Source organism: Vidua chalybeata, chromosome 13, assembly GCF_026979565.1.
Source record: "Vidua chalybeata isolate OUT-0048 chromosome 13, bVidCha1 merged haplotype, whole genome shotgun sequence".
Classification (NCBI taxonomy): domain Eukaryota; kingdom Metazoa; phylum Chordata; class Aves; order Passeriformes; family Viduidae; genus Vidua; species Vidua chalybeata.
In genome coordinates, this window is record NC_071542.1 from 9,031,928 (window position 1) to 9,058,132 (window position 26,205).

A 26,205-nucleotide genomic window follows, 5' to 3' on the forward strand; every position below is an offset into this window, starting at 1 on the left:
GACCTTTGAGGGGACTTCTTGGTATTTTGGTATGTATCATGTGTGTACAGGATGCACATGTCTGCACCATCTAGTTGTGACATACAGGTTTTGTTAGAAAGCTCCAGTTCAGCAATAATGGATCAGCTTTCCAAGCCCACTGCCAGGTTTCTTGGTGAGAAGTACTCACTTAAGAACACTGTCATTACAATTAATTTTAGTATAACATGGTACTCCAATACTCGAAGGGAACTTACAGAAGTAAGATGGGGCAAGACTATCTGCCAAGAGCCTCTAGTGACAGGACAATGGGGAATGGGTTCAAACTGTAAGAAGGTAGGTTTAGGTTAGATATTACCCAAAATTTTTTTACTGTGATGCTAGTGAGGCACTGGAACAGATTCCCAGTTAAGGGATGCTCCATCCCTGGACGTATTCAAGGCCAGGCTGGATGGGGCTTTGATCAACGTAGTCTAGTGAAAAGTGAGAGGTTGGAACTAGATGATCTTTAAGGTCCCTTCCAACCCAAACCAAATTAGAGATTCTATGATTCTAAGTCACAATACTTTCCTCGAATGAATTTTCCCACGTCTGTTTCAATAAATGGCATAATCAGATTTTCGTATTTGTGCACTTATGCCCGAAGTCACTCCTTTTTACACTTTCTCTGACGAACGGCACTGCTGAGCCTCCCGCTGGCAAACGCGCTGGAGTCTGACCAGCCAGGGGCACTCGGAGCCGGCTCTCTCAGCAGCGCTTAAAGGGCAACCGTGCGTTCTGCGCGGACCGCTGAGGGCTGCGGACGGCCGGCCCTGCCTCGGCCCGGCCCTGCTCCGGCCCCAGCCCAGCTCTGCCCTGCCCCGGCCCCGCAGAGCCGCTGCGGCGCGGCCCGGCCCCAGCCCAGCTCTGCCCTGCCCCAGCCCAGCTCTGCCCCGGCCCCAGCCCAGCCCTGCCCCAGCCCAGCTCTGCCCTGCCCCGGCCCCGCAGAGCCGCTGCGGCGCGGCCCGGCCGGCGCGGGGCGGGCGCTCTCCGCGCATGCGGCCTCTCCGCGCCGGGCGGGGCTGCCGGGCCGAGCCGGGGCTTCCGCCGGGGCCGGGCCCGTGTCCGGCGCGCCGGGGGCGGCGCGGGGCCGGGGCCGGGGCCAGGGCGATGCCCGGGGCGGCGGCGCGGGGCCGCGGGCGCTGAGCGGGCGGGAGCATGGCCGAGGCGCTGCGCCAGGAGCCGGCGGGCGGGCCCGAGTCGGAGGCCGAGCTGTCGCAGCGGCTCGCCCGCACCAAGGCCCGCTCGTACGGCAGCACGGCGAGCGTGGCCGCGCCGCTGGCCGAGCGCTACGTGGAGCACCGGCTGAGCGCCGGGGACACGCTGCAGGGCATCGCCCTCAAGTACGGCGTCACGGTAAGGGAGCACCGCCGGCGGGGCCGGGAGCGGCGCTTATAGCCGGAGAGTGGCCTGGGTTGGAAGAGACCTTAAAGATCATCCAGTTCCAAACCCCCTGCCCCGGGCAGGGACACCTTCCTCTAGACCAGGTTGCTCAGAGCTCCATCCAGCCTGGCCTTGAACACCTCCAGGGATGTGGGCAGGCATCTCCTCCATAGCCTGGCGGCTGTACCCCGACAGCGGGGACAGTTGGGCCCAGAGACGCGAGGTGAGAGCAAGAAGTTGTCCCATAGGGCATTTCCTACACACAGTGGGCAGGAACGGTGTTAGTTTTAGTTTCAGTATTTAAAATGCTGACATCAGAAGTTATGGCCTGCCCGGAGGGGTCAGCACGCAGCGCTGGTGCCCGGGGCTGACACGGTCTGAACTGACAGCGCTGGGTTCCGGGGTGGGCATGGGGCCTGGGGAAAGGACACACACCTGCTGCCACCCAATAAACCTGTCCTCACACAGCTGTTCACCACCACACTCACTGCAGGTCAAAAAAAAAAAAAAAAAATCAGTGCAATTAAACTTATCCTTAAAAAAAGCATTATTTTGAGCTTGACACATAGGCTGTGACAAGAGAAGGAATTTCTTCCAGTAGCTTCAGGGCTAAACATTCTTCCATTGTGATCTGCCTACCAGTCCAGAAGTGAGGCACATCTACCACTGATTTGAAAGTGTTGCTGCTTTTCTGCTCACTTTCTAGGGAGAAAGAAAGTTCATTTCTGAAAAAAATGTTGAAAGGCTTATGCCAGCCTAGGACATGCCAAGTCCAATAAAGTCTACCAGCAAGCCCTTCTACTACCATTCCAGATGGAGCAGAAATCACCTACCTTCCCTCATTCCCACTTATGTGGGGCCCATACTCCAGTGTGCAGCTTCAGTAGTCCCAACACAGAAAGCTGCTCAGGGCTGAGCAGCTGATGAGTGTGGCACTGGTACAGTCAGTGCCGCTTTGACATCAGCTGCAAACAGCACCTTTCTAGAAGAGCTACAGTGTAGTCCCAAATTTTTCCTTCTTTTGGTCTGCAGGATCTACTAAAGCCTTCTATCACCTTCAATGGCATTCAGCCTTGTCGTGAAAAGGGTTCAAAGTCTATTTCTCTTCTCTTTTGAAAGAGTACACCACTTTTGACCAATTCTTGTTGGCAGCAGGGTTAATGGCACTGGTCCACATTAAAGGAAACTTTTGCTCACTAAGAGGGCAAAGCAGCTCGTTGGATGTTACATTTCTTTGCTTGTTTTTTGCAGGACTTTCCATAATGGACAAAGTCTCTGGCCTAAATGTTTTAACCATATTATTCTTCAGAAGTGTGTTTGGTCACTGCAATAAGTGAGAAATACAAGCTGATCACTAAAATAGTAGTTTTCTAGAAAAAAGGCATTTCTAAGAGATTTACAACTCCCTTTCAGCTAAAGTGAAGTTGTGAATCAAACCTGTACAAACACCTCTAAGTTGTGAACCGTAAATTTTGTTTATAATATGAGTTTGATAAGTTTTTGCTGTGCTAATGATGTAAAATACATATGTTGGGGCTTTTCCCCGACATCTAATTGGTAATTTGCTTTAATAAGTGTTCTGCTTAAGAAGCCAGAGGTGCATCATTATAGACTGCAGTTGAGAGAGGTTAAATTGACATGAAATGTCCCTCAGAGCAATGACAAGTTCAGCAAAATCAGCCATTGTGTTTATGTTTTCATGGGTTTCAGCCCAGGGTAGGAACAAAGGCAAACACATTTGCTTTTAGCAAAATGCAGGCTGTTGTGTGTTCACACAATGACAAAGACAGATTTCCTCTAAAGAGTCCTTCTGTTTGCTTCCTGCATCATGTATTCTTGGCTGGAAATGAGAGAGTTGTAATGGCAACATCAGAATTATCTTTGGCTGCCATTGCCTCCAGTATTACTAGTTTTAAGAGTTTCCCTTGTGGTTTTCCTCACTGGGGGTTAATTTGTAACCAGAGACATCCTGTCCAGTGGCTGCCTTGCATGACTTGGCATAGACAGTTCAAGATAGATAAAAATACCGTGCTGGGGGAGAGGGATCAGTGTGCTTTGTTTGGCCTCATCCTCTGCCCATCATCCCCTCCCCTGGATACTGTCTATTAATCTTTAGGATTTGCATTTGTTGTATTTTCCTTTTGAGTAAATTAACACTGGGAATTCATGTTTATGGTTCAGCCAATTTATGGTTCAGTGCAAGCGCTGTATCCCTTTTGAGGGGAGAAGGATGAGGACTATATTTCATTGTCAGTATAAGTAGTTTTGATTAATTAGTTCAGCACCACTTTACAGCTTCAGTTAAAATATTAAGCATGTGCTGAATCTTTTACTTGTTCACTATGATAGAATGCTAATGGGCATTATTTCAGTCATTCTAGCACTAAAAAAAGAAAACTCTTGTTAAATCCTGCTCTCCATACACCTCTGAATGTACAGAGTCACACGGAGTTGTAGGAATTGCATTGCACATACAAAGTAACCTGCTCAGGGCTGAAGGATGTTCTTTTTAGAACCAAGTACTTTCCTTTTCATTATTGCTCAGTGCAGAGGTACAGACTTCCAAGTGCTCTGAGCTGGTATTTTAGGAAGAAATAAACAGAGGTAGAGTTACAGTGAAATAGGAGAGAGAATAGCTGTGCAGTGCATTATTTATCAGCTATTGAAGCATCACCTTCCAACTCCCCTGCAGCAGGCTCTCAGTTTTCAGCTTCTCTATTGTATTTTTCCAGAAAAGCTCCAGCTAGTATGTTAAACTTTTTTTATACCCATCAAAACAGACAACTTATAGAGATTTTAACAATTGACATTTACACTAGAGCCATTAGAAGTCTCAATAAAGCCAAAGTCTTACTGAGTCAGGTAGAGCTTCTTTTATACCCTTCAGATGGTGCTCAGCTTGGGAGAGAACTTGTACCCTTCTGGTCTTTGAGCCTTACTAAAAATGGTTTCCCAACTTTAGGAGCTGGAGGAGTAGTGATCTTCTCTTGCTGGTGACACTGTATATTAGCTATTCAGTTTTTAAATGGGATTATTAAATCTTAACATTTCACCATTTTAGTCACCTGCATCAACAGGTTGAACCCTCATGGTAGCTTTATCCCCCTTGTTTGGATTCTGCATCATTTTTACCAGAGAGTTCACCTATAGGAGCTGCTAGCAGTTCTGAGCCTTATTCTAATATAAATCCAAATCAAAAGTACCTTTGTGTGAGCCTGCATAGAGACTGCAAGACTGTTCAAGGACAGCATCTTTAGGTAGTGTAAGATGTTGAAAAAAGCAGTATTGTGGAGTCAAGTGCACATAAAGCTAGGGTGTTAGCAAGGCTGAGACAGAGCATGCAGTCTGAAATCACTTTGAATGCAAACAAATTCTTTCCTGAAATAATTGCTGCTGCAAAGAAAGTATAGATTTATTTTAACTAAAAGTTGTATACTATTTCAGAAAGTTAATGCTTTATACTTTGCCAAAACCTAATAGCTTGTATTTTTTCTGTCTTTTTCAGATGGAACAGATAAAGAGGGCAAATAAACTTTTCACTAATGACTGTATATTTCTGAGGAAAACCCTGAATATTCCGGTTATATCAGAGAAACCATTACTGTTTAATGGACTCAATTCACTGGAGTCTCCTGAGAACGAAACTGTTGACAGCTCCCCTTCCTGTGATGAAGGACTAGTGGCAGTTCAGGAAGAAAGTAGTTCTTCTCCCAGTCCTCCAGAGCCTGACAATCAGCCCACTGCACCAGAAGAATTATCTGCCAAAGATTTCCTACAGAGATTGGACTTGCAGATTAAGTTATCCAAACAAGCAGCCAGAAAACTAAAAGATGACAATGTCAGGTAAATGCCACTTTTGGTGTTAAACATCGTAATCTCACCCTGAAGGCATTGCAGTCTAAGCTGACCCCTCTTTGTGGGGTCTCAGCATCTGTGGCTTTTATTTATCAACAGCAAGTGCCTGCTGTTCTCATGCACCAGGTACATTCAGAGCACAGCATTTGCAGGTGCCTTGCCATGGCAGTTAGAAAGGCTGCCTCACAACAGATTATTTGGAGAATACAAATACTATTTCATAAAAGCCAGAAGGCCAGGATTCTCCAAGATGTCTTGCTGTGTAAGTAGGCAACTATTTAAGCAAAAACATAGTTTTTGGTAGAGTGCTAAGCAAAGGCCTATGAAGAAGCTGATTGTGTACAGCAAGGCATGATTCTATTTTTCTTCTGTCCCAAATTGCCTCATTGTGTAAATATTCTCCATGTATGACGTAGTTTCAGTTAAGCTTTCCTATCTCTTTTCCCTATGCAGTTCACCCCACTTTGTGGATCCACCTATGCAGACTTCATCTTTTCTTCAGTATTTCCACAGTCAGGAGCTCCCACACATTTACTCATAGAAAAAGCAGTACTTTCTGACCTCTGTGCCACAATAGTGGCACATACCCCCTCAGTAGGTATGTAGGTATCCTATGGAGAGCACAGAAAGACTCAGAACAAGAGTGGATTTCAGTAGTCTTTGTTTTCCATGTCCTTGGGACAAGCTTCCTCAGCTTGTTCACAATCAGTCTCTTGGGCTGGCTGGCTGGCTGTTATTCGCTGCAGAAATCCCCTCAGTGGGGGATGCTGAGGTGGTCCTTCTCACAATAGAAGGTATGACTGCAGGGGACTGGTACTGCTTCTCTTACCAGAGAGCTGGAGAGAAGTTACACCTGCAGATATGTGCTTTGCTTTTACAAATTTGTTCAATGCAAAACTTCATCCACCTTCTTGGTTCACTTCCATACTCTGGTTTTGAGGGCAAGCAGAAGGTAACCTTTCAGGACCAAATTTATTGAGTACAGAATTGCATCATTTCTTTAAACTAAGAAATTATTTCAGTAACATTAAAACTTCATTCAGCAGACAAAAATTGGAAGGAGAACAGTATATTGTATTTAGCTATTAGACAAGCCTCCTTTGGAGAAATATCCCCACATACAACTCTCCATTGCCTGGACACTGGTTTAGAGTCTCAGGGAAGGCTGGAATGCTTTCACATTTTATCACACTTGACAGTTACTTTCTTTTGAATTGGTTGCATAAAAGGAAAAAGAGCTGTTGGAACTCAGAACCTTCTCTGTTCAAACTCATCCACTTCCAGTGTTATATTTGAAGCAACATAGAGCACCTATCAAAATATGCTGCTGCTGCTGACTTTCAGATCATTAGATGTATGTACCTACCACAGATCAGAGTGGGTGTTGACCCAGCAGTTAAACTACATAACAGGAAACCACAGTCCCTTCCAGAGGAAGGCAATTATTTTAACATCCCTTCAACAAAACAACACGTTAATTTGAAGAAGAAAATTCACTTAGACATTGCTGCACCATGAGCAGAGCCAATACAGTGGAAGTGACACTGCACAAATAGTACACTGCTGCCACTAATACCCATTTCCTATAGTGCTTCAATTACAAATTGGGAAATATGGACCTGGTACCAAGTCACCTCCCAAGAAATAATGTATACAGGAGGATGAGTTCTTTTCCCACCTCCTGTTCAGATTTAGCAGATAATTCTGTTAAATGCATGTAACAGATTTTTATTGGTCAGGATGTTACAGGAAGCATGAAGTGCAGAGCTGCAGGCAATCTGCTGAGCAGGATGTTGCCCAAAGCTTCTGAAGAGAAATAGCTTCCTGTGCATCTGATAGTCTTCATAATATTCCCTTCTACATCACTGCCCTGGCTTTCATTTATGGCTCACAAAAGCCATCCTTGCCTTGTCCTCTCCAACACAGTTGGAAAGGACAGACCCCTTTATAGTCTGGCAGGAAGGGGCAAAGGACCAAAGTCAGTGTTTACTCTGCAGAGAACAGGAGTAGAGACAGACTGTTGCCAAAAACCTTGGAGATACTTTTCAGCTGTGTACCATCAATGGTATATCTGGGTCCAGACTGCAAGGTGGCAACATTCCTTTCTCTGCTCCAGCAGCTCCCCAGAAGGCACGTGTTCTCCTTCCTTCCCAGTCCTTTTGTGTCCCTTTCTTGGAGCAGGAAGTCTTTGGAAATTGGACAGCCATGTTAATAAACCAGCCTCATGAATATGCAAATTTTCTATTCTTAGAGTGAAAAGCATTTATGAAATTAGAGTGCTGTTTCCAGCTGCTCTGGCCTGTATTCAGGTTGCCTTGTCAAGGCCTGTTTAGAACCTGATGTCCCAACACTGCTGAATACTTCCGTGCCTGCTTGAGAGTACCAGAGGAGCACCTGGAGCTCATCCACTACCACCAAAAGGGACATTGGAGCTCACAAAACTGCAAGCAGAAGCAGACTATCAGCTCATGAACTTAAAGAGCCATAACTTCTCACTATACCATGAGCCTGATTTGACAGATGGTGAGAACCACATCTACTAAATTGCTCATTACTTTAGCCTCCTTTAGGTTGCCAAGAATGCGTGTGCACACACACACTGATTTGGATTAAACCACACATGGAAGTTTCATGGTCAGAAACTGCCCTGTGCTACAAAGGCAGCTTGGAGTGAATTATATTGTTTAATTAGAACTCTTGAAGTCACTCCCTTAAGTGCTCTTAAAGGAATAAAGTTTAGGTAGAAATATTGGGGAGTACATGGTTGCAGATTTAGACTAGATACTGAACTATAATAGCTGTGCAAGCAGATGAGCATAAAAGGTTATAGAATGTGATCCACTCAGTTTGTGCCAGCCTCCTTTCACTATTAGAGTTTATATAAGCACATGGCTAGATCTACATGTAATAGTACCTTTACTAGAGTTTAATTGTGCAAGAAATCATGAGTTAATGAGTCATTAATCATGCATATTCACCCAAGATGCAGCTCAAGGCAATAAAGCCTTTTTGTTTTGAGCAATGTTTTTATACTAGGCCAGAAGAAATGCAAAAGGATTAATACAGTTATCTGTAGCATATGTTATTAATTCATGTATTTGTATGTTAGGAAAGAATACTCATTATAAAGCAATTGTGATAGTTTGAGAAAATACAGTGATGTTTCACCTGTCCCAAAATGCTATTACACCAAAACTGAAAATTACTTTAGTGATGCTTTTTCTATCAGATAGTTGAATATGAGAAAGTTGAACAGCAGATATCTAATGAAAGCTGTTTGTAGAGTCCTTAAGATAGACTTAAACCATATACTGTGCTTTTGGAACAGGTCACATCTTTCTGCATTTGCCTTGGAGTGTCTAATTTTGAAAATCTTGTAACTGAACAGAGCCTCTCTAATCAGTGATGGTGATTCAAGCCAATATAACTGGTGTCAGCATAGGAACAGAACCTTGTACTGTCATCTGCTCACTTGCCTTGACCTAGGAAAGAGTATGGTCTTGAAGCCTTCAAAACTCACAACTGAGATAATTTTCCCAATAATTTTTCACCCTTGTTGGCTATCAGCTGAGAAAAGAGATGCTTCAACAAAGGAGGCTGTCTGTGGAGAATCCTTTCAGATATCCCAAAACTAACAACTCAGATTGCTGCACAATTGTTTAATTGTGCATTCTAGAAGCATCCAAGCATTTACTCACAGTCAGGTGTCCTTGCTCTTATAGAAGTAGTTATTTGTGGCCTGATGCACACCATAGCTTGCAGGAGATTTCTTTCAGTTCCTGTAATCCACTGGGCAAAGCAGCGACAGCAAACGGGAAGAGACAGCACTACAGAGTGTTGTAATGCTGTGCTGTTCCTTTTCCATCCCCTGAAGGAGAATGTTGTTATGACTTAGCACTTTGCTATTTTAAGCATCTTAAAAGTGAAGTAAATTGTTTGGTCGTTAAACATACACACACTGCCATGGTGGTGCTTGAGGGTCACAGATGAGAGATACTCCTATATAATTTTATTTCATGTAAAGCTCACCTTCTTTTTAAGCCATTAGAACAGACTTGTCCTTGCTATGTATGGTTCTAAGATCCATATGAGTATTATTTGTTACCCTGGTTTGGGGTAGTGTTGCAGAGCCTGGCACTGCAGCCTGGAACAGAAAAGCAGAAGCTGTTCTTGCTGAGCAGTTCCAAGCCTTGGTCAGAAGTGTACTTGCACATTACACCGGTCACTGCTTTGCTTCAGTTCCAGCATAACAAGCTGCTTTATAGTTCTTAAGTCCCTGCCCTATAGAGAAGCCTCTCAAAGCTCCCACAACCCCAGTGCTGGCCTTCTGCTCTCTGCTGACAACTGCCACCTGTATCCGAGTGCACCTTGCACAAGGGTGGTGGGAACTAACAGCCTAGACAATGGTTTTGGTGCTTGGACGTCTGAAGAGCTGCTGATATAACATCAATATTTCAGCTCTTCAGTTGTCTATATTTTTATATAGACATATATAAATATATATATAAAAATAATTAACTAATTTCAGTCCAGTGTTGCCAGGTCAGGATGGATGGTATTCCTATAAGGCTTTCAAGAAGAATGTCTGAAAAATCTGATTCTAGCAGCCTTTGATTAGAAGGAAGGTCTTTTTGCTGTAGTTCTGCCACATTTTATTCTCCTAAAACAGGAAACATAACAAAACTAAGTAGTAGAAAGTAATTTCCAGTGTACAGCATAGAAAGTAAGTTTTTCCCATACTAGAGTCTAAGCTCTGAAAATAAAAAAGTTCTCCTTCATCCTCACACAAGCTAGCAGGAGATTGCTATTTGCAACTAACTTCTGCACATGTGGCTGGACACCCATTGCTCCAGAAGGCATGTGTTGGAGCTTCAGAATGTACTTTTTGAAATATTTAGCTTTGGCCAAGTTGTTATGGTTGAATTTTACACTCCTGCAGTCCAGTCGTACAAGCTTGGTATGTTGATAGGTTTCAATTCTGAAAAAAGCTTTAAAATGTCTTGAGAAAATTTATAAGGAAAAGTGGCTTAGTGCTTTTTTGACTAAACATGAGTTATTTGTTTTCTTACTTTACTGTCATGCCATGTATCATGGAAAGCTTCTGAAAAGGATACATTATTAAAATTGTAGTATTCCATGGCAGTTTTGGATGCAGAATTGGATAAAACAAAGGATACTATCTAAATGTATACAGATATCTGCATCCTTGGTACTGGCTTGGTAGCATCACTAATATAAATAGATGTAGATTTGTAAGGAAGACTAAAAATCTGTTCTCAGTACTACTGTAACCACACATCCCTGCAATAACAACCAGTTTCATCCCAGACTTGGTTTTTTGAGGTTTCTGGTTTTGACAAGATTGTTTCGAGGCAAAGGACATATTGTGCCTTTGGCTTAAGATAATTTTCCTGGGAAGACAAGTTACTCTGCTGTTTGGTTAGTTTGTAGGGTTCTGTTTTGGGGGGTTATATGAAATTCAAATTGCAGATAAATAATCATGTTTATTAGGGAAGTCTTCATGGTTTTGATATTGAAATACTTACTTTTTACCTTATACCATTATTAGACTCTTTGGATAACTGTACCTTTGTATGAAGGTACACACAATATTAAAAGCAATCCTTTCACAGTGTAGCAGCTGTAAAGCCCTTCTGTTCTTACCAAAACACTGAACTTGGCAGCAGCTTTAAGGTTGGACTCTCAGGAACAAAACTTCGAAGCTACGGTAGTACAAAGCAATGACCTTTGGGGAACTGGCATCCTTGGTGCTGCACTGCAATAGGTTTACATAACTCCTTTTTTTTAAAGGCAGTATTGTCAAGTGAACAGCAGGCAGACTGATTTTCATGAGGATGTTTTAAAAGCAACATTACTTTGCTTTATCCAGTTATTGCATTAACAATAGCACTTGGGATCAATTGCTATTTCCTAAGAAAATCCAAGTGATCAGTCTCAATGGGGATTGATGTAAGGGAATATACATCAGGAACAGCCTTGCAGCATCAGGACACGGATCCACCCACAGCTATGATGGACTGCTCCTGCTTAATTTGATCTCTCTGTCCCTCCTGCCATTCAAAATGTTGAAACAAACCTCTAACTAAGCTTTATTTTTTTAAAAGAAGAAATGAAAAGCAACAGTGCAGGAACTCCAGCATGCCCTCCACCTTGTTATCCTTTTAAGTTTTTCTTATTGATTTGATCAAGAATACTTTTTAAAATACATTCTGATGTTGTTGAACTTATACAGCTTTACTTGCTTTCAGCATTATGTTCTCAACATCTCAGAAACTCCAGAGATGTGTAATTACAGTATTATACTGCAAATATTCCTGTTAGGTGAGGCTGGCATGGCCTATTTTGACCTACTAGGGAAACTGGTCACCTGCATTTTCATTACAGTTTTACTGTTGAGAATGGTATGCTCCTGACCTGATGATCATTTTCTTTCTAGAGATGAGGAGAATGAGGAAGGTCCCTATGCAACTTCTTCGTATCACCAGTAGAAGACAGATGTGATGGCCTGAAAACTTTCCATGAAATCAGTTCTTACAGAACTAAGCATTCAATAATTCAAAACCCAAGTCTTTTGGACTCATCCTCTTGTTGTACTTAAAAGAAATCATGAATGGGTAATTGCACTGAAATTATGACCTCTTCTGCCTTCCACAGGTTAATGTCCTTATGCTATATCAATAAAAGGTTTAAGCCTTCCAAAACTAGCAATGGCCTTTTTACCCCTTCTGTGCAAACTGTAGCATGGTAGCAACTATATATCCCTGAGGTCACCTTTATGCAGGATGTTGATCTTTAGTAAAGATTTTGTAAATACTTGTTAAAGTGAAATTTGTTTTAAGTATTTAAAAATATTAAATAAGTTTGCTTGTAAATGACAAATGATGGAAGTAATAGGAATTTACTTATTCTGCAAACATAGGCAAGTTTGCTGTGAAAGTTTTGTCTACTTCAGGGCTGCAGAACTTGTCTGTGAACCTTATGTGTGTCTGTGTGTGGTTATGATGTATTCCTAGAAAGGGGAATTCAGCTTGTGTTGATGAGTTAAAGCCTTTTTGGTTAAAGAACTGTTTGCATATTGGATTTCTACTCATAAAAGGGATGAGTTACAAAAGAGGTTTTTTTTGTGAGATATGACATTGGAATATCAGATGTGTGTTCTTGTGTGCAGTTAAATTTTGTGTGGTTTTAATTTAATAAAATACAAAAAATACTGATGTGTGTGTTCATAATGAAGTCAGCTTGGTCCTAGCCTGTTTTTTGGGAAGAATGGTTTGTCTAGTTTCACGAGCTGTTAGATTCTAATTTCAGGGTAACTAATGTCTTTACCCTGTCCATATAACTCACCCTCCTAAGTGAGACCTGCAAGAACTATCTGCCCTAGTTGTGCAGTCTGTTAAGATGAATAAGAGGCACATTGGCAAGCCTTCCCTGTTCTGAGATGTGCCAGTATTCAGGTCTGCATGTGGACCCCATCTGCAGCTCAGGGAGGCAGAGTGCACCCTGCAATCACTGTTGCCCTGAAGTTAGGGTATTAGCAGTGTCTTGTTAAATATACTATATTTTTCCCCAAGTATTCCATAAAATTCACAAAACTCTTGACATTAAAGATTTGCTGGATCCCCACTGCAACAGATGTATTTTCCTATTCTGCAGTATGATAATATAAAACATGGAAGGTTTTATTAATTTACTAAAACCAGAAGTAAAAATTCAAAGCTCAGCAGGAATTGGCTGCTTTTACTGCTCTGCCTAGGGTTAGTGTTATGCCTAGGGTTAGGGTTCTGAAAAATACAAAGCCCAGAGCTCCAGGCACACTGCAGCTACAAAAGGCATGCCAAGGGGAACGCAGAACTGCCAAAACATGGCTTCCTCCACAGCTTTCTCCTTGGAACCAGCCTCACCCCCATGCACCTTTTATTCCCTCACCTAGGCTTAGGGTTATGCCTGGGGTTAGGGTTCCAAAAACCACAAAGCCGTTGTGGAGACCCACGCTCCTATCATTGGAACTCTGATATCTCAGGGCAAAGGTGACCATGGTAAAAGAGAGACCCTTCTAAATGCAGTGGTCTCGCTCATGGGCATTTGCTGGCTCATGTTGATGCTGCAGGTTTTGTTGGCTTTTCCAAGTTCAACTGTCCTTTTTTCCTTATATGTACTCCCCCTAGAATGTTCTCACCTCTCTTGTCCCCTATTGGTCCTGGCATACTGAAATGCTCTGCCCCTTTTACCCCCATATAAAACCCTGTGTCCTCAGCCCCATTTTGTCTCTGTTCCTGGACCCTCTTCATTGCAATAAACAGCGTTTAGAGTTCCATACAAAGACCTTCTCTCACCTCACTGGTCAGCAGTTTAACTGGGAGTGCTCCGGGCTCTGGAGTGCAGGTCGCTCATAGAGCTCGTTGCAGACATGCTGCAAACTGGGCTTTGTGCTTTTCAGAACCCGACCCCTGGGCGTAGCCCAAACCCTAGGCAGAGCAGTAAAAGCAGCCTTGGGCCTTGGCTGGTTCCAAGGAGAAAGCTGTGGAGGGAGCCATGTTTTGGCAGTTCTGTGTTCCCCTTGGCATGCCTTTTGCAGCTGCGGTGTGCCTGGAACTCTGGGCTTTGTGGTTTTTAGAACCCTAACCCTAGGTGTAACCCTTACCCTAGGTGAGGGATTTCCCTAGAGCTGGCAGGAGCTCAGAGCCAGCAGGCTCATTCAAATCAACTCTAGCTTGTCCTAAAGAGAAGGTCTGCAGTGGCACACAAATTAACAAGAAAAGAAAAAGTTTAGAGTTGAGAAAAGGAATTTCTGATTTTTCTTAAGAGATTGGTGGATTACTTTTAGGTCTTGTATCTTATATTGGGATTGTATCTATTCCTTACATGATTATAACTTCTTTTGTTGTCATTTAATTTCATTAGATCATTACAAAGCCAGAATGAACTACTTTTCCAAAGGCCACCCTAGCTTCAAGCCCAGCTATATTTTATTATTCCACAGAAAAATGTAATCCTTTTCTACAGAAGACCTGCTGTAGTGATACTCCCCAGTGCTCCAGCACAGCCAGGCCAGGGGTTCTTTGCTGAGCAGGTCAGAAGAGCTCCCTGACACAGGAACACTGCACCTCCTGCCAACCTCTGGGAAGCCACAACTCAATTGGGCCTTTCCAAGGGCAGGCCTGTGCCTGCAGGCTGCAGGACCTGCAGGACACACAGCACTTGCACCTGTTTTCCCAGACAGAAAACGGCCATAGCCTCAAAAAGCTGGGCAGTGGATAGAAAAGATGCATTCTCTTTGATACACAACAGCAGCCTTGTAGTGCTTCTTGTGCTTTAACCTCAGCTGGCAGCTCAGCCCCTCACCACCACTCACTCCCCCCAGAGACAGATGAGGCAGAGCACCACAAGGGTGAAAGGCAGAAAACTCCCAAGCTGAGATAGAGCCAGTTTAATAGGTAATGCAAAAGCTGGGCATGAAAGCAAAGGAAAGGAATTCATTCAGCACTTCCAATGGGCAGGGAGATATTCAGCCATCTCCAAGAAAGCAGGGCTCCACCGTAGGTCACGGTTATTTGGGAAAACAAACGTTGCCACTCCGAACAGCCCTTTCCCTTCCTCCTCTTTCCCCAGCTTTACACACCGAGCATGGCACCACATGGTCTGGGACATCCCCTGGCTAGGGTTAGGGTTAGGGTTAGGGATAGGGTTTGGGTTAGTGTTTGGGGTTAGGGATAGGGTTTGGGTTAAGGAAGTTGGGATCAGCTGTCCTGCCTGGGTCCCCTCCCAGCTCCCTATGCACCCCCAGCTTCCTCAGGGGTGGGGTGAGGAATAGGAAAGGCCTTGGCTCTGTGCAAGCTCTGCTCAGCAGAAATGAAAACATCTCTGTGTTATCAACACATTTGTGTTTCCAGCACAGATCCAAAACATAGCCCTGAATTGGTTACTGTGGAGAAATAAACCCTACCCCAGCCAAAAGCCGCACACTAATGTAGCTTGTAGTAAAGTGTTTAATAAAGTACAGTATCAGAAACAATAGTCTATTAGAAAAGCTCAAAAGGTGAATACCATATATATTGTACTTATTACATTTTCAGTCGTAATTTAGAAGTGAAGGATTTCTGAAGGATCCAGCAGAGATAGAAACAACACAGAAACTGATTTTTGTCTGCTTTGAAACAGAGATGTGCAGTTGTTGAAAATACCTTTCTTGCCTGGAAGAAAGCAAGCACTGTGATTTACTAATTATGGCTAAACACATAGCAGCACATGTCAAGTCCTAATGTGCTCCAAGTGTTCCCTGCAAAATAAGTACTGATCTGTGATGCAGGTTGAAACTTACATCACTTGGTTTCATTTTATTTCGAGTAAGTCACAGTCCTTTAGGAATGCAGGGTGATTCATCAGGCTGGCTGTGTTTCACTGTCTGGTTCTGAAGGGTGTGATGTACAGATAGATGTTCATTCCATGTACCAGCAATGGAACCAGTATTTGAAGCATTCAAGTAACAAGTTTAGTGGGCTTGGGCAGGATGGAAAGTGAATTTAGTTTGAGGAACCATAGCTGTGATTTCTGGTCTACCTGTCAGAGGCTTGCTCTGTTCTCAGCTACTCATCAGGCTGCTCCAATTATCTCCATGCGTACCCCCAGGGATGCACAGCAGCAGGGTAAGTACAGAACAACTCCAAGAATGTGCATATTCTGAAATACAATCAGGGCATACTCATTGTTGGGTTTTTGTTTTCCTAAATTATGTCACTAATACTTTGCTCAAGCTTTAAAATTTGCAAAATATCACCACACACTGTTCATAATCACTGGTCACTAGTTGATGACATCTGCCCTTTAGTACCAGACTCGTGAGAGGATGAAGGAAGAAACTAACTTCCAGTGAAAATTGCAGTTATTCTTATACTACTTATCATACTGACAGGAGAAGGAAATTTGAAGTCTTTTTACAAGATGTCATTGGAGAAGCACAGTTTGTCCTTTTTTGTTTTTTCAAGTGCAGGTCCTAGGTCACTGCCACTTCCCTCTCTGTAGAGGTCTATGGTTAGTTACCATCTTCCTGATTTCTGTCATAAATCCAAATTTGGGAAACAGTTTGCTTTTCCCATGTGATGGTCACATAAGAAAGGAAGTCAGAAGCTGTTGCAGAATGCAACTGAGATCTATAGAGGCATAAAGAAATTTGGATATTTGGGAAGAGTAGCAAATAATAATAAACAAACAAGAGGGTTTTGATGAGAACAAATGCACTGACTTAAAATAACATTAATTTTTTTCCCTAGTTTTTTTTCTATAGAGTTTCTAAGGGACTATTTGTCAGAGGAAGCTTACATTGATTACATTTTTGAATACAGTTTTTACCATTAGTGACTGGTAGTGCAATTCAGTGATTCACATCAGGATGTGTAAGAGCTGGCAGTGATGATGTATTTTGTGGATGCTAGAAAACATTCACTGGCTTATGTTTCATCAGTTTGCAAGGAGTTATGCTGTTCCACCTCAGTGCTATCACATCCACTTAATACTGGTTAATAATGCTCAGTTGACAATTTATGTTTTGCAGGGATTCCAGAGTTTACTTCATTTGGCTGAGAAACATTGCTCAAATCTCCTCCTCTTTAGTCTCCAGCTGTGAGGAAGGAAATGACCCAAGGAGTGACTTAACACTTAGAGAACTTTGTGCTGTGCAGGCAGTGCTCTAAGTCAATATCTCCATTCACTGGCAGGCAAATTCCAACCTCTGCATCAGATAACATTTTTAACTGTATTAATCTTAGAGATATCATAAGATTTAAAAAAAAAAACCAAACAGGGAAGGGATAACCTCAATTACAAATGAAGAATCTGTAAGTAAAGAGTACAGGGCTTTCCTGGAGTTCCTCTAATCAACTGAGTCTAAGGCCTTACATCTTCTGGGACTCTGTTTGAAATTTACCTTTCTAAATGCTTCTTTACCTCTGATCTTGCTTCGTCAGTTCTTCATACATAAAGTTATCCACTCACTTTAAGGTAAAAGACCTCATAAACCATTCTTCCAAAACTTTGTTAGTTAAGGAAGAAGAATAAGGACAACATTTTTGTTTTTCTTTTTGATTCTTTGGGAAGTACCAAATTCTTGGCTAATGCTAGCATATATAGACCCCCCCAAAAGAAGAAGTTCTCCAAGATAATACTGCTCAGCACAGAACAGAGGTCAGTAATCAGACCACAACCTTGATATTCAGAGATAGTGAGATACAATAGATTCTTTAAGTCTTTCTGAAAAGCAGAGCCACTGATCCTAAAAAACCATCGCTAGTTGCAAACTTCCCTTTCCATACAAAATGACTTGGATTGCTTTCTTTTTTTTTTTTTCTTTAGAGAAAGCAATGGTTATTTACACTTGCTATCAGGATATTCACATCAGGAATTCAACTAATTATGCATGCACAATCATCAAATGGTGCAAAGAGAATGTTCACACATGCTGAAGAAGAGAATATTCTAATATGGAAGGCATTGTAATGTCAAAGATTTATCAGTTAGCTGTAGGACACTACAGTCCACATTACAGAATACTATATATAGAAATAAAAAAGGATTAAAAAAAGTGTTAGTATTTAAAATGAAAATAAATGAATATAAAATAAAATTAGGATTAATGAAAACTTTAATAGGTAAATTATTTTCAAATACTTTATTTAAAGAACTATGAACTATTTTCTAATAATGCCCTTTACATAGTTGCATCTATAGAAAGCTTGTTGAGTGAAAGCAAAAAAAATGTAGCATTAAAAGAAATTTCCATCAGAAATGACTGGTTTAGCTACAAAAGTAAACCAAACACGAACAATAAATCAAAGAGAGCATTACAGAAATATTTACCTTATCAAATAGAAATTCAGTGTCAGAATTTGGTGTTTAGGATTGATTTGTGAATGTAGGAAAATACAGTATGCAGAAAGTGAATGGAGCACTACAGCTCTAAATTTCTGTCTAGAGTTGTCAGTACAATGTAAACAGAGCATTTCTAATGATATCCTCAAATTAACAGATCATAAGTCATTGAGCCAGGAGTGGGGGAAACTAGACTAGATTTCTACAGGTTTGGCAGTCACTAACATTTTACAGGCTGCCATAGATGCGTTTAATTACATCAGCCTCTTCCTTGTCCAGGATGCCCTTGTCCACATAAGCATCAGCTTGCTGATCAATGAAATCTCTCAGCTTTGAAAGATCATAGTCTGAAAAACAAGAATTCATTTGCACAATGAGTCATTACCATTATACTGCTTCACCTAAGAATCAATGTCATTGTAAAGTTTATCCAACCACTTTATCAAACATGAAGAGAATTCTAAGTGCAGCTTGTGAAAACATAAAAAAACCCAAAGCATCTGTACAAAGTCTTTTTTCACACCACAGTGCTTTTATTATCCAAGAGAAATAATCATCTCTCGCTCTTGATTGATTGCTATCAAATGCTAAAGCAAGAATATTTTCCAGTTCAGGGATTTGATGTTCTAGTCTGCACAGCAAAAGCTGTTGTGCCCTATTATTTTCACAACTGTTATGGAATCAAAAGAAAGTATTAAATAGACTATTTCCAGTTGAAATCCCAGTAAAATTCCCACTTACTACCATTGTAGTGGAAATTCATGAAAGCAACTCCCTGAAAATAGATCAAAATAATACAATTATTTACCTTGATACAGAACATGATATTCTGGTTTGAAAACTACTGCAGTGAGCAGCCTTTGTGACAGTGTTAGTGTCAGTTTTTGACAATCTTCCTCTGTCAATCTGCAACAGAGTGCTGAAAGATCCTTCCTCCTCTTCCAATAGATGAGTGCATCTATGCAGCCTGATTCACACCATATGCATTAAATAGACTTTTCCTATGCTGGAGAACATCACTATTTTCCATGAAAAGAATTCTACTGCAGAGCAATTTTTCAAATAACATAGAAAGGAAACCTATTGTGTAGTTGTGACTCTGGCAGCACATTCAGTATATTCACATATAAACACAATAAAGTTTCAGTTACATAATTAGCTGGATAAATGTAAAGCTTAATTTGTTAGAATCAGAAGAAGAACATCAATGTTTTAAAGGTTCTCACTAAGTTAAATGAATTAGTATCTTTCACAAGAATGAATACATTCTGAATTTTTCAGTATAAATTACTTATTTCACAGACGGAGCCTTCAGAATACATTAAAACTAATTTTGCAATGTACAATGTATAACATCATACAGCAGTATATGGAAGAACCTTTTTTCAAACGATGCATTCTTAACAAAATAGACAATAATGAATTTGTGGTTTTTTAGGTTTCAAAAATTGTCCAAATCAGGATAGAAATAGAAAGATATTAAGAAGCAAATTGATGCTTGTTATCATTTTTATGAAAGCATAAAGCAATTTCAAATGAATAATACAGAAAATTTATATTAAACATTCCCCACTCCTGCAGAGGTGTCCTCTCCATATCTGAGTTAGCAGGAAATTTGCCATTTGCTGTACTGAGGTGAGGATTTCTTGTCTGCTCTGTTACTGTCATTACTTATGAGAATGTAACCTGCTTGTGTCTCCATCCTGTATGAGTAATAGGGACAAATAGTACTGAGCAATTTTGTAACTGGGGTGAGAGATTTCATTCACCTTGACAGAATGAGGGTCACCATTGAAAGATACCAAGGAATGGAAATGAATGAAGAACAAATATTAAATCAATTGAATAGCCACAGTTTTCAAATTAAAATATCTGTGCTTATTTTACTTCTAGAATACTTTTTCTAACTCTAAGATTATTATGTGGAGATGTGAAGGTTTAATTACTAAACATCCTGTATGGGATCACAACCATTATGATATTATCCAATTCAGGCTAATTTGTGTATCTCACAGCAATTTAAACTTTTTTTTTTTTTTTGTTCTAGAATTTGATAGCTGCCAATTTCTAATACTTATTTCAAATCTATTGTAATTAGAAAAATCAGCTTTGGATGCTGATTCACTGCAACAGCTGCAGCATTACATGAAGTGAGCTCTTATTTGCATATTCAGATCAAGCTATTTGCCATTGAAATTAATTATAGGATTTACTTTCATTTCTAAATGGCTGCTGTTAGTGTTGTGAAGCTCTGAAGTACCTAAGTATTTGTTGAACAATGCACTCATGCTCTTTGCCAGTATTGGTTAAATGCTCAATTCTGCGATGGTTTCAAGCATCAAGCCAGGTCTGGGAGATAGGAAGGACAGGCCCATGGAGTCTGTAGGCTGTACACAGGCAAAACAAACTTTGGACACAAATGGCAATGAGCCCAAAATCCAGGTTTTTGACATGTTTATCTTTAAATCATCCCAGCCACTCAAGCTTACCAGCCTCTTTAATAGGCAATTGATACTTCCAAACTGCAGAAATGCAAATCAACATTTCCATGGTTATTATTCATTGAATGAATAATATCTACTGAAATGCACACAAAATGAAGGACCCACAAACATTTGCCTGAAGAAAACCTAAACCTCTTCAAGAGTATTCGGTGAGTGACCCAATCCATGAGTAGGGCTGGAAAGTCTGGCCATTTTCATACATTAATTACTTTCAGAATCACTTTTCTCACAGCCCCCAGGTGCTAGCTGGAAGTGGAGAAATGATTGATGAGCACAGCAACACCACCTAATCTTGCACTGAAGAAACACCGCAATGCATTCATGGTTAGATAAGCTTTCCCTGACTGTACTTCTTTTAACATCATCCATGGGGAACTGAATTAGCATTTTACAAAAATAAAGAGTATGAAAAGGCACAATAAAGATGATGTATCAGAAGAGTAAGAATACTATTCTAATTTTGTCATAACTTACACTCACTTTAAGGCCTATTTCCATTGCCAGAGGACAATAAAGATATTTTAGTGCAAATGAAAATCCATCTACACAGATATATATATCTTAATGCATTCACAGGCAGATAAAATGCTATTGATCTGCAGTCACAGCCATTTTCAGACTGCAGCAGTGCAGAAGAAAGATTACTACAAAGAGGAGCGAGGGGCTGCTCAGGCAGTATGTGTGATACAGAGATATAATCACACATGAGAGATCTAATTACACCAATGAGTACATTGCTAAACAGAACCATTAATTAAAATTGGCAGGAAAACTCTCAAGCAAATATGTAGCCCTGCTGCATCGCTGCCATTGTGTGGAAGCAATTTGAGAGATGGGAATGGGTTTTTTTATAGTCTTTCCTATTAGAGTTTCTGTACAGAAAATGAATGTGTTGGGCTGTAGGCATCCACTCATCTCTGAAATGGAATTCATACACACTTCAACTCACAGAGAGGATGGATAGATTACCCAGGGCTAATCTCATCTCAGATCACCCTCTGCTTGGCTGATGCAAGAAGGATCCTTCTCATCAGGCACCAGTCATAGCCCAGGGATAGATCCCCTGGCTAGGAACCTTCACTTCCAGAGCTGGCCATGGCAGAACACACAGCCATGGCAGAGAATAGGGATGGGAGGCTGGTTTTATGTAAGAACTCGACAAAAAAGATGGTATGGATAAATAAAGATCTGTGAAAAATAAAGGAGAAATTCTGCCGCTGTTCCGTCCCTGCCAGCAGCTCTCACACAGCCCTGCCCCGAGGAGGAGGCGGGACAGCTGGTGAGCAAACCCTGTGCAGCTGCTTCAGTCACTGCCCCCTTCTACACAGCTTTGCATGGGAGAGCTACAAGTCATTCCAGGTGATTTGGGCAGCAATCCAGTGTATTACAGTGCTACTGACATAAGTTTGGATCTCAACTGTTCCTGGTTATGGAACAAGACTTGTTGCTATTGATGCTAGCCAGATGCACCGAGCTTCTCTAGACATGTTCAGACATTTCAAATGCATCAATCTCACCTACAAAGCCGTAATTACAACATGATGAGCTAAGAAATGAAGCACTAGACAAAGCTGACACAGCTACCTGGTGGCAGGCAGACCACCATGACTGTGTGGATGGCACATGACTAACTCCCTGCTGGTCAGTCTCTGTGGGTTTTGTGGCCAGTGGCCATTCCACCCAGTTTACATTAATCTACCTTAGTTCACTATTTATGTTCATTGGCTTAACTTTTACATGACCTGCATTATTTAACTCTAACACCACTAATGATCACTATAATCTCGACAAGGACAGTTTCACATTACTATTATTTAAGGTATAACACAAGTTATACAACACAATATAAATTACTTGCTTTTTAATACATATGGTGCCCACCCCAATGTCAAGACCTTTTACTTCATACCTTCTTTGTTACCTTGTTTATTGTGTTTTTTCAGCCATTCTATGTTCTTCCTGATTGCTTCCAAATATGCCTCAGATTTCCCTGGAGGAAAGGATGAGAGAGAAATCATTGATTGATGCAGCTTGCTTAACTGGGTGAAGTTGGTCACAGCAAAGGCAGATTAAAACTATTCTTAGCTTCTGTTTAAAACCTGAGTCCTGTCAAACTCAGTCAGGCAAAATTCCCACAGATGGTTAGCAGGTGTTGCCTGTGCAAGATTAGTCATACACAGATCTAGGATCATGTTTTTTTTGATCTTTATACATAACTTTTGGTGACATCCACAGAAACTACATATGTGGATTAAAAACAGCCTTTAGCTTTATGATCATCATAATTGTTCAGCAAAGAAAAAGCTGTAGAGATAACAAAAAATGACTCAATTAGAGCTGAGAGCTTTCAGTATCAAAACTCCTCCATACAGTAGTACTACCAGCATACAGCAAACCTAAAACTGTGGCATTTTGGAAAGACAACTTGAAATATAGTTACTGTATTTACTGAGAAAAAGGATGTATTACAATTACCATGATAACTCCTTGTTATAGCTGAAATTTAAAGTGACGGCTATTTTTGGACCAGAAAATAGCCACAATTAGTACAAGGATTACCTAATAAGGCCCCTAAGAAAATATTCCAGCTAATAGATTTTGAATTCTTAGCTTGGCTGAAGCTTTATTGATGTAATGTTCTTACATTTGTCAGGAATAAAAACCTAGTGTGATTAGTGTGTAGAAGGTTACTATTGCCAACTATGCATGTCTGCTCCATGTCTGCTCACTATCAGATACACCCTCATTTTTGAGCTGGGAGTGCAGTAACTTTACACTAAGTTACTCTGTGAAAGAGCAAGGGCATTGCATGATGAGACAAAGAATAAATATTGATCCAATCTGAGTTTCTGAAAAGCTATTGGGTTGAAGATAAAGGAAAATAACCTGAACCAAACTGAAAAGACAAATCTTCAAGAGATGAGCAAAATGTGTTATTTATCACTTCCTACCAAAAAGCATTGAGATAACTTTTCTTTACTGTGAAATCAGACAGCCATTTTGAGCTATTTTCCTCTTTCATGTTGAAATAAATAAGCTGCTGGAAAAAAAATGCCACCTTCCCTCTGTGAGTGGCTGCACTGCCCACAGAGCCGAACCAGGTGACCGATGGACTACAATCTACTGCAGTCCTGATTTCTGCAATTCATTACTGAGCAGCCTGAGTGAAAACACTGCATTCCAAAAAGTATGAGCATCAGACAGCATTGCAAAAGAAGCAATTTTGTTTAACCAGCTGGTTACAAAACACAGATACTTATGCTGGACCCTTTGCAATAAGAACTCACTGAAAGGTTTCTGCACAAACAAACGTTCTCCTTCAAGAGTTCAGCACAATAAGGAGGCACGATGTCCCCTGCAGATTTGTTTTCAGATAGAGTAGCTGATTTGCACCCAGGAGATTTCAGCCAGTACAGTGTAATTCAGCACGTGGCATTATTGGTCATGCTGAGGCATGACAAAAATAACTGTACTACTCTGCTACATTTGCTTAGGGAGACAGTAACTTACTGTAATATTTTCAGTGTTATATAAAATCGGTTGATTACTGATAACCTTTAACCTCTGGCAGTGGGAAATGTAAATTGTATCACTGCAGAACTCTTCACTGCCTGTGAGTACCAGCTTGCTCTAACACAAACTATAGAAATCAATGGTCCTTCTCAGATATTGACTATTCTGGCCATCCTGAAAAGCCACAGATGCAAAGAAGCAAAATTTCTTTGCACTACTGCATCAAACTGCATTTCATATTTCTAAAAGGGTCTATGAATTCTGTGAATGTCTGCTCAGCAAGGGATGTAGTGTCATATGTTTAAAACTTAGCAGATAAGTACACTTCCGAATGAAGCTCTTGTGGTCTGACTCCCAGTGACTATAGACTGAAGATATTTATGCTAACACCATGGAAAATCAATATAAAGAAGAGGAAAATACTCCAATCACTTGGAGGAAAAGCAATATTCTGTACCTCTGGATTCTTCACTGTTTCCTGCTGCATTTTGTCCTTCATTTTTTGTAGAATCCTTTGAAAATTCATATTCCTTTTCCATTTTAGCTGCTTCTTCCTTCGTACTGTCTGCTTCTTCACTGCTCTTGTCTAAAGAAATAACAAAAGCAAACAATTTTGTATCAAATGTCCAGGAGCATTTCTCAATCACATCAATACAACCTTGGCAAATAAAGCATATTGACTGCTGGTTGAGGAAGAGCCTCATTGGAGCCTGTCTCAAAGTGGTTCCTAAAGGTCCTCTCTACTCCAGAAGTCTGGGAAGAGGAATGATTGTTTCTGCTCTCACAAGCAATAGCTGAATACAGGTGACTGCAATGCAAAGGCACATTTCTTTGTGCAGAGAAAAATTCTATGAAATTTGCATTTGCAACATTCAAAATCAACAAATAATGCTTTCTCATTATTATTTTAGTATTAAAAAGCACTGATACAACTTGTTTTTGTATATGTGTAAAATCTGGACTCAAGTGAAGAAAAAGAGAGTGAATATACTTCTCAAAGACTGGGTAATTAAGTGAAAATTTCTCTCTAGTTGTGTGCTTAGACAACCAAGCTATGGCTTGGTACAGGTCCTTGAGAAACTGTGGCTTTAACAAGCAATCTGGCTGCCAAAGCAATTTAACTGAATAGGTTAAAAAATAATATAGGTTAACTGAATAGGTTAAAAAAATAGTTAACTTTTAATAGTTTAAAAAAAGTGTTATTCCAGAAAAGAAAATTGTAGACTAAGTACCTGCTGTTAGTTTTGTCCTGGTTTTAGTGGAAGGGTTCTCAAGCTTCTTCTTTGTCTGCTCAGCTATCATTGTATCTAAGTTTTCTAGAAATCAAGGTGAAACAAAACCAAACCCCAGTTATTCTCCAATGGATAACATGCTGAATCCATACTACATTCTCCTCAACACCAATGTGAATGGTAAGTAGAAATCTAAAAGAACAGCCTTCATCCTTGCCCCTGAACAATTAACGCAGAGCCAATGCTAAAAGAACAAAGAAATAGCTATATGGAATATTGATCAATCTTATTTTAAAAAAATTAACAACTGAATCATGATAATAAGAGTACCAAATACTGCCAATGTGCATAAAGTCAGTAAAATTGTGTATCATATTCGATATTTCAGTCATGTAAGTCACAATATACCAATGACTGTAGCAATTTATTCTGATGAAAGCAATGAAAGGCTTTAATTAACTTCACAAAAAAGACAAGACTATGAAATATGTGCTTCATCCTAGTGGGAAAACACTACCCCAAACTGCCTATGTGTCTCGGTTTTATATGGTTTCATTAGGAAAAAGTATAGTAAAAGGTTTTAAATTATATTTAGAGGAAATAAACATGTAAATTGAAGGGATGAAAACAAATACTTTCTAAAGTTGCTGAAGTCAAGCATTTACCTGAAAACCAGCTAGACAACTGTGGCCATGTGTACAGATCTAGAAGACTAGAAAATGTATTTCCATACAAATTTCAGGGCTGAATTAATCTAATTTGAAAGTAAAAGCATCTCTTCATAAAGATGGATGTTTCAGATATAAACATTGTATGGT

At 40.7% G+C, this 26,205-nt stretch overlaps 2 protein-coding genes across 3 annotated transcripts in view; one reads left to right on the forward strand and one right to left on the reverse strand.

Moving 5' to 3' along the window:
• The first annotated feature begins 1,132 nt into the window (after window positions 1-1,132).
• On the forward strand, window positions 1,133-12,488 carry LYSMD2 (LysM domain containing 2). The gene is made up of 3 exons (XM_053955028.1): window positions 1,133-1,374; window positions 4,907-5,244; window positions 11,714-12,488. Exons 1-3 carry the CDS (start codon window positions 1,177-1,179, stop codon window positions 11,763-11,765), a joined length of 588 nt encoding a protein of 195 aa, XP_053811003.1. The 5' UTR covers window positions 1,133-1,176; the 3' UTR covers window positions 11,766-12,488.
• A 2,757-nt stretch (window positions 12,489-15,245) lies between these two features.
• Window positions 15,246-26,205, reverse strand: part of SCG3 (secretogranin III) — a 28,121-nt gene continuing 17,161 nt past the window's right edge. Inside the window, exons 9-12 of one of the 2 annotated variants that reach the window (XM_053955014.1) lie at window positions 25,388-25,471; window positions 24,613-24,741; window positions 22,564-22,632; window positions 15,246-18,485 (exon numbers count right to left, since the gene is read on the reverse strand). In XM_053955014.1, coding sequence (XP_053810989.1) covers window positions 18,367-18,485; window positions 22,564-22,632; window positions 24,613-24,741; window positions 25,388-25,471 — 401 coding nt within the window. In that variant the 3' untranslated portion in view covers window positions 15,246-18,366. Of the gene's footprint in view, window positions 18,486-22,551; window positions 22,633-24,612; window positions 24,742-25,387; window positions 25,472-26,205 lie in introns of both variants that reach the window. The other variant, XM_053955013.1, reaches the window with a different exon arrangement.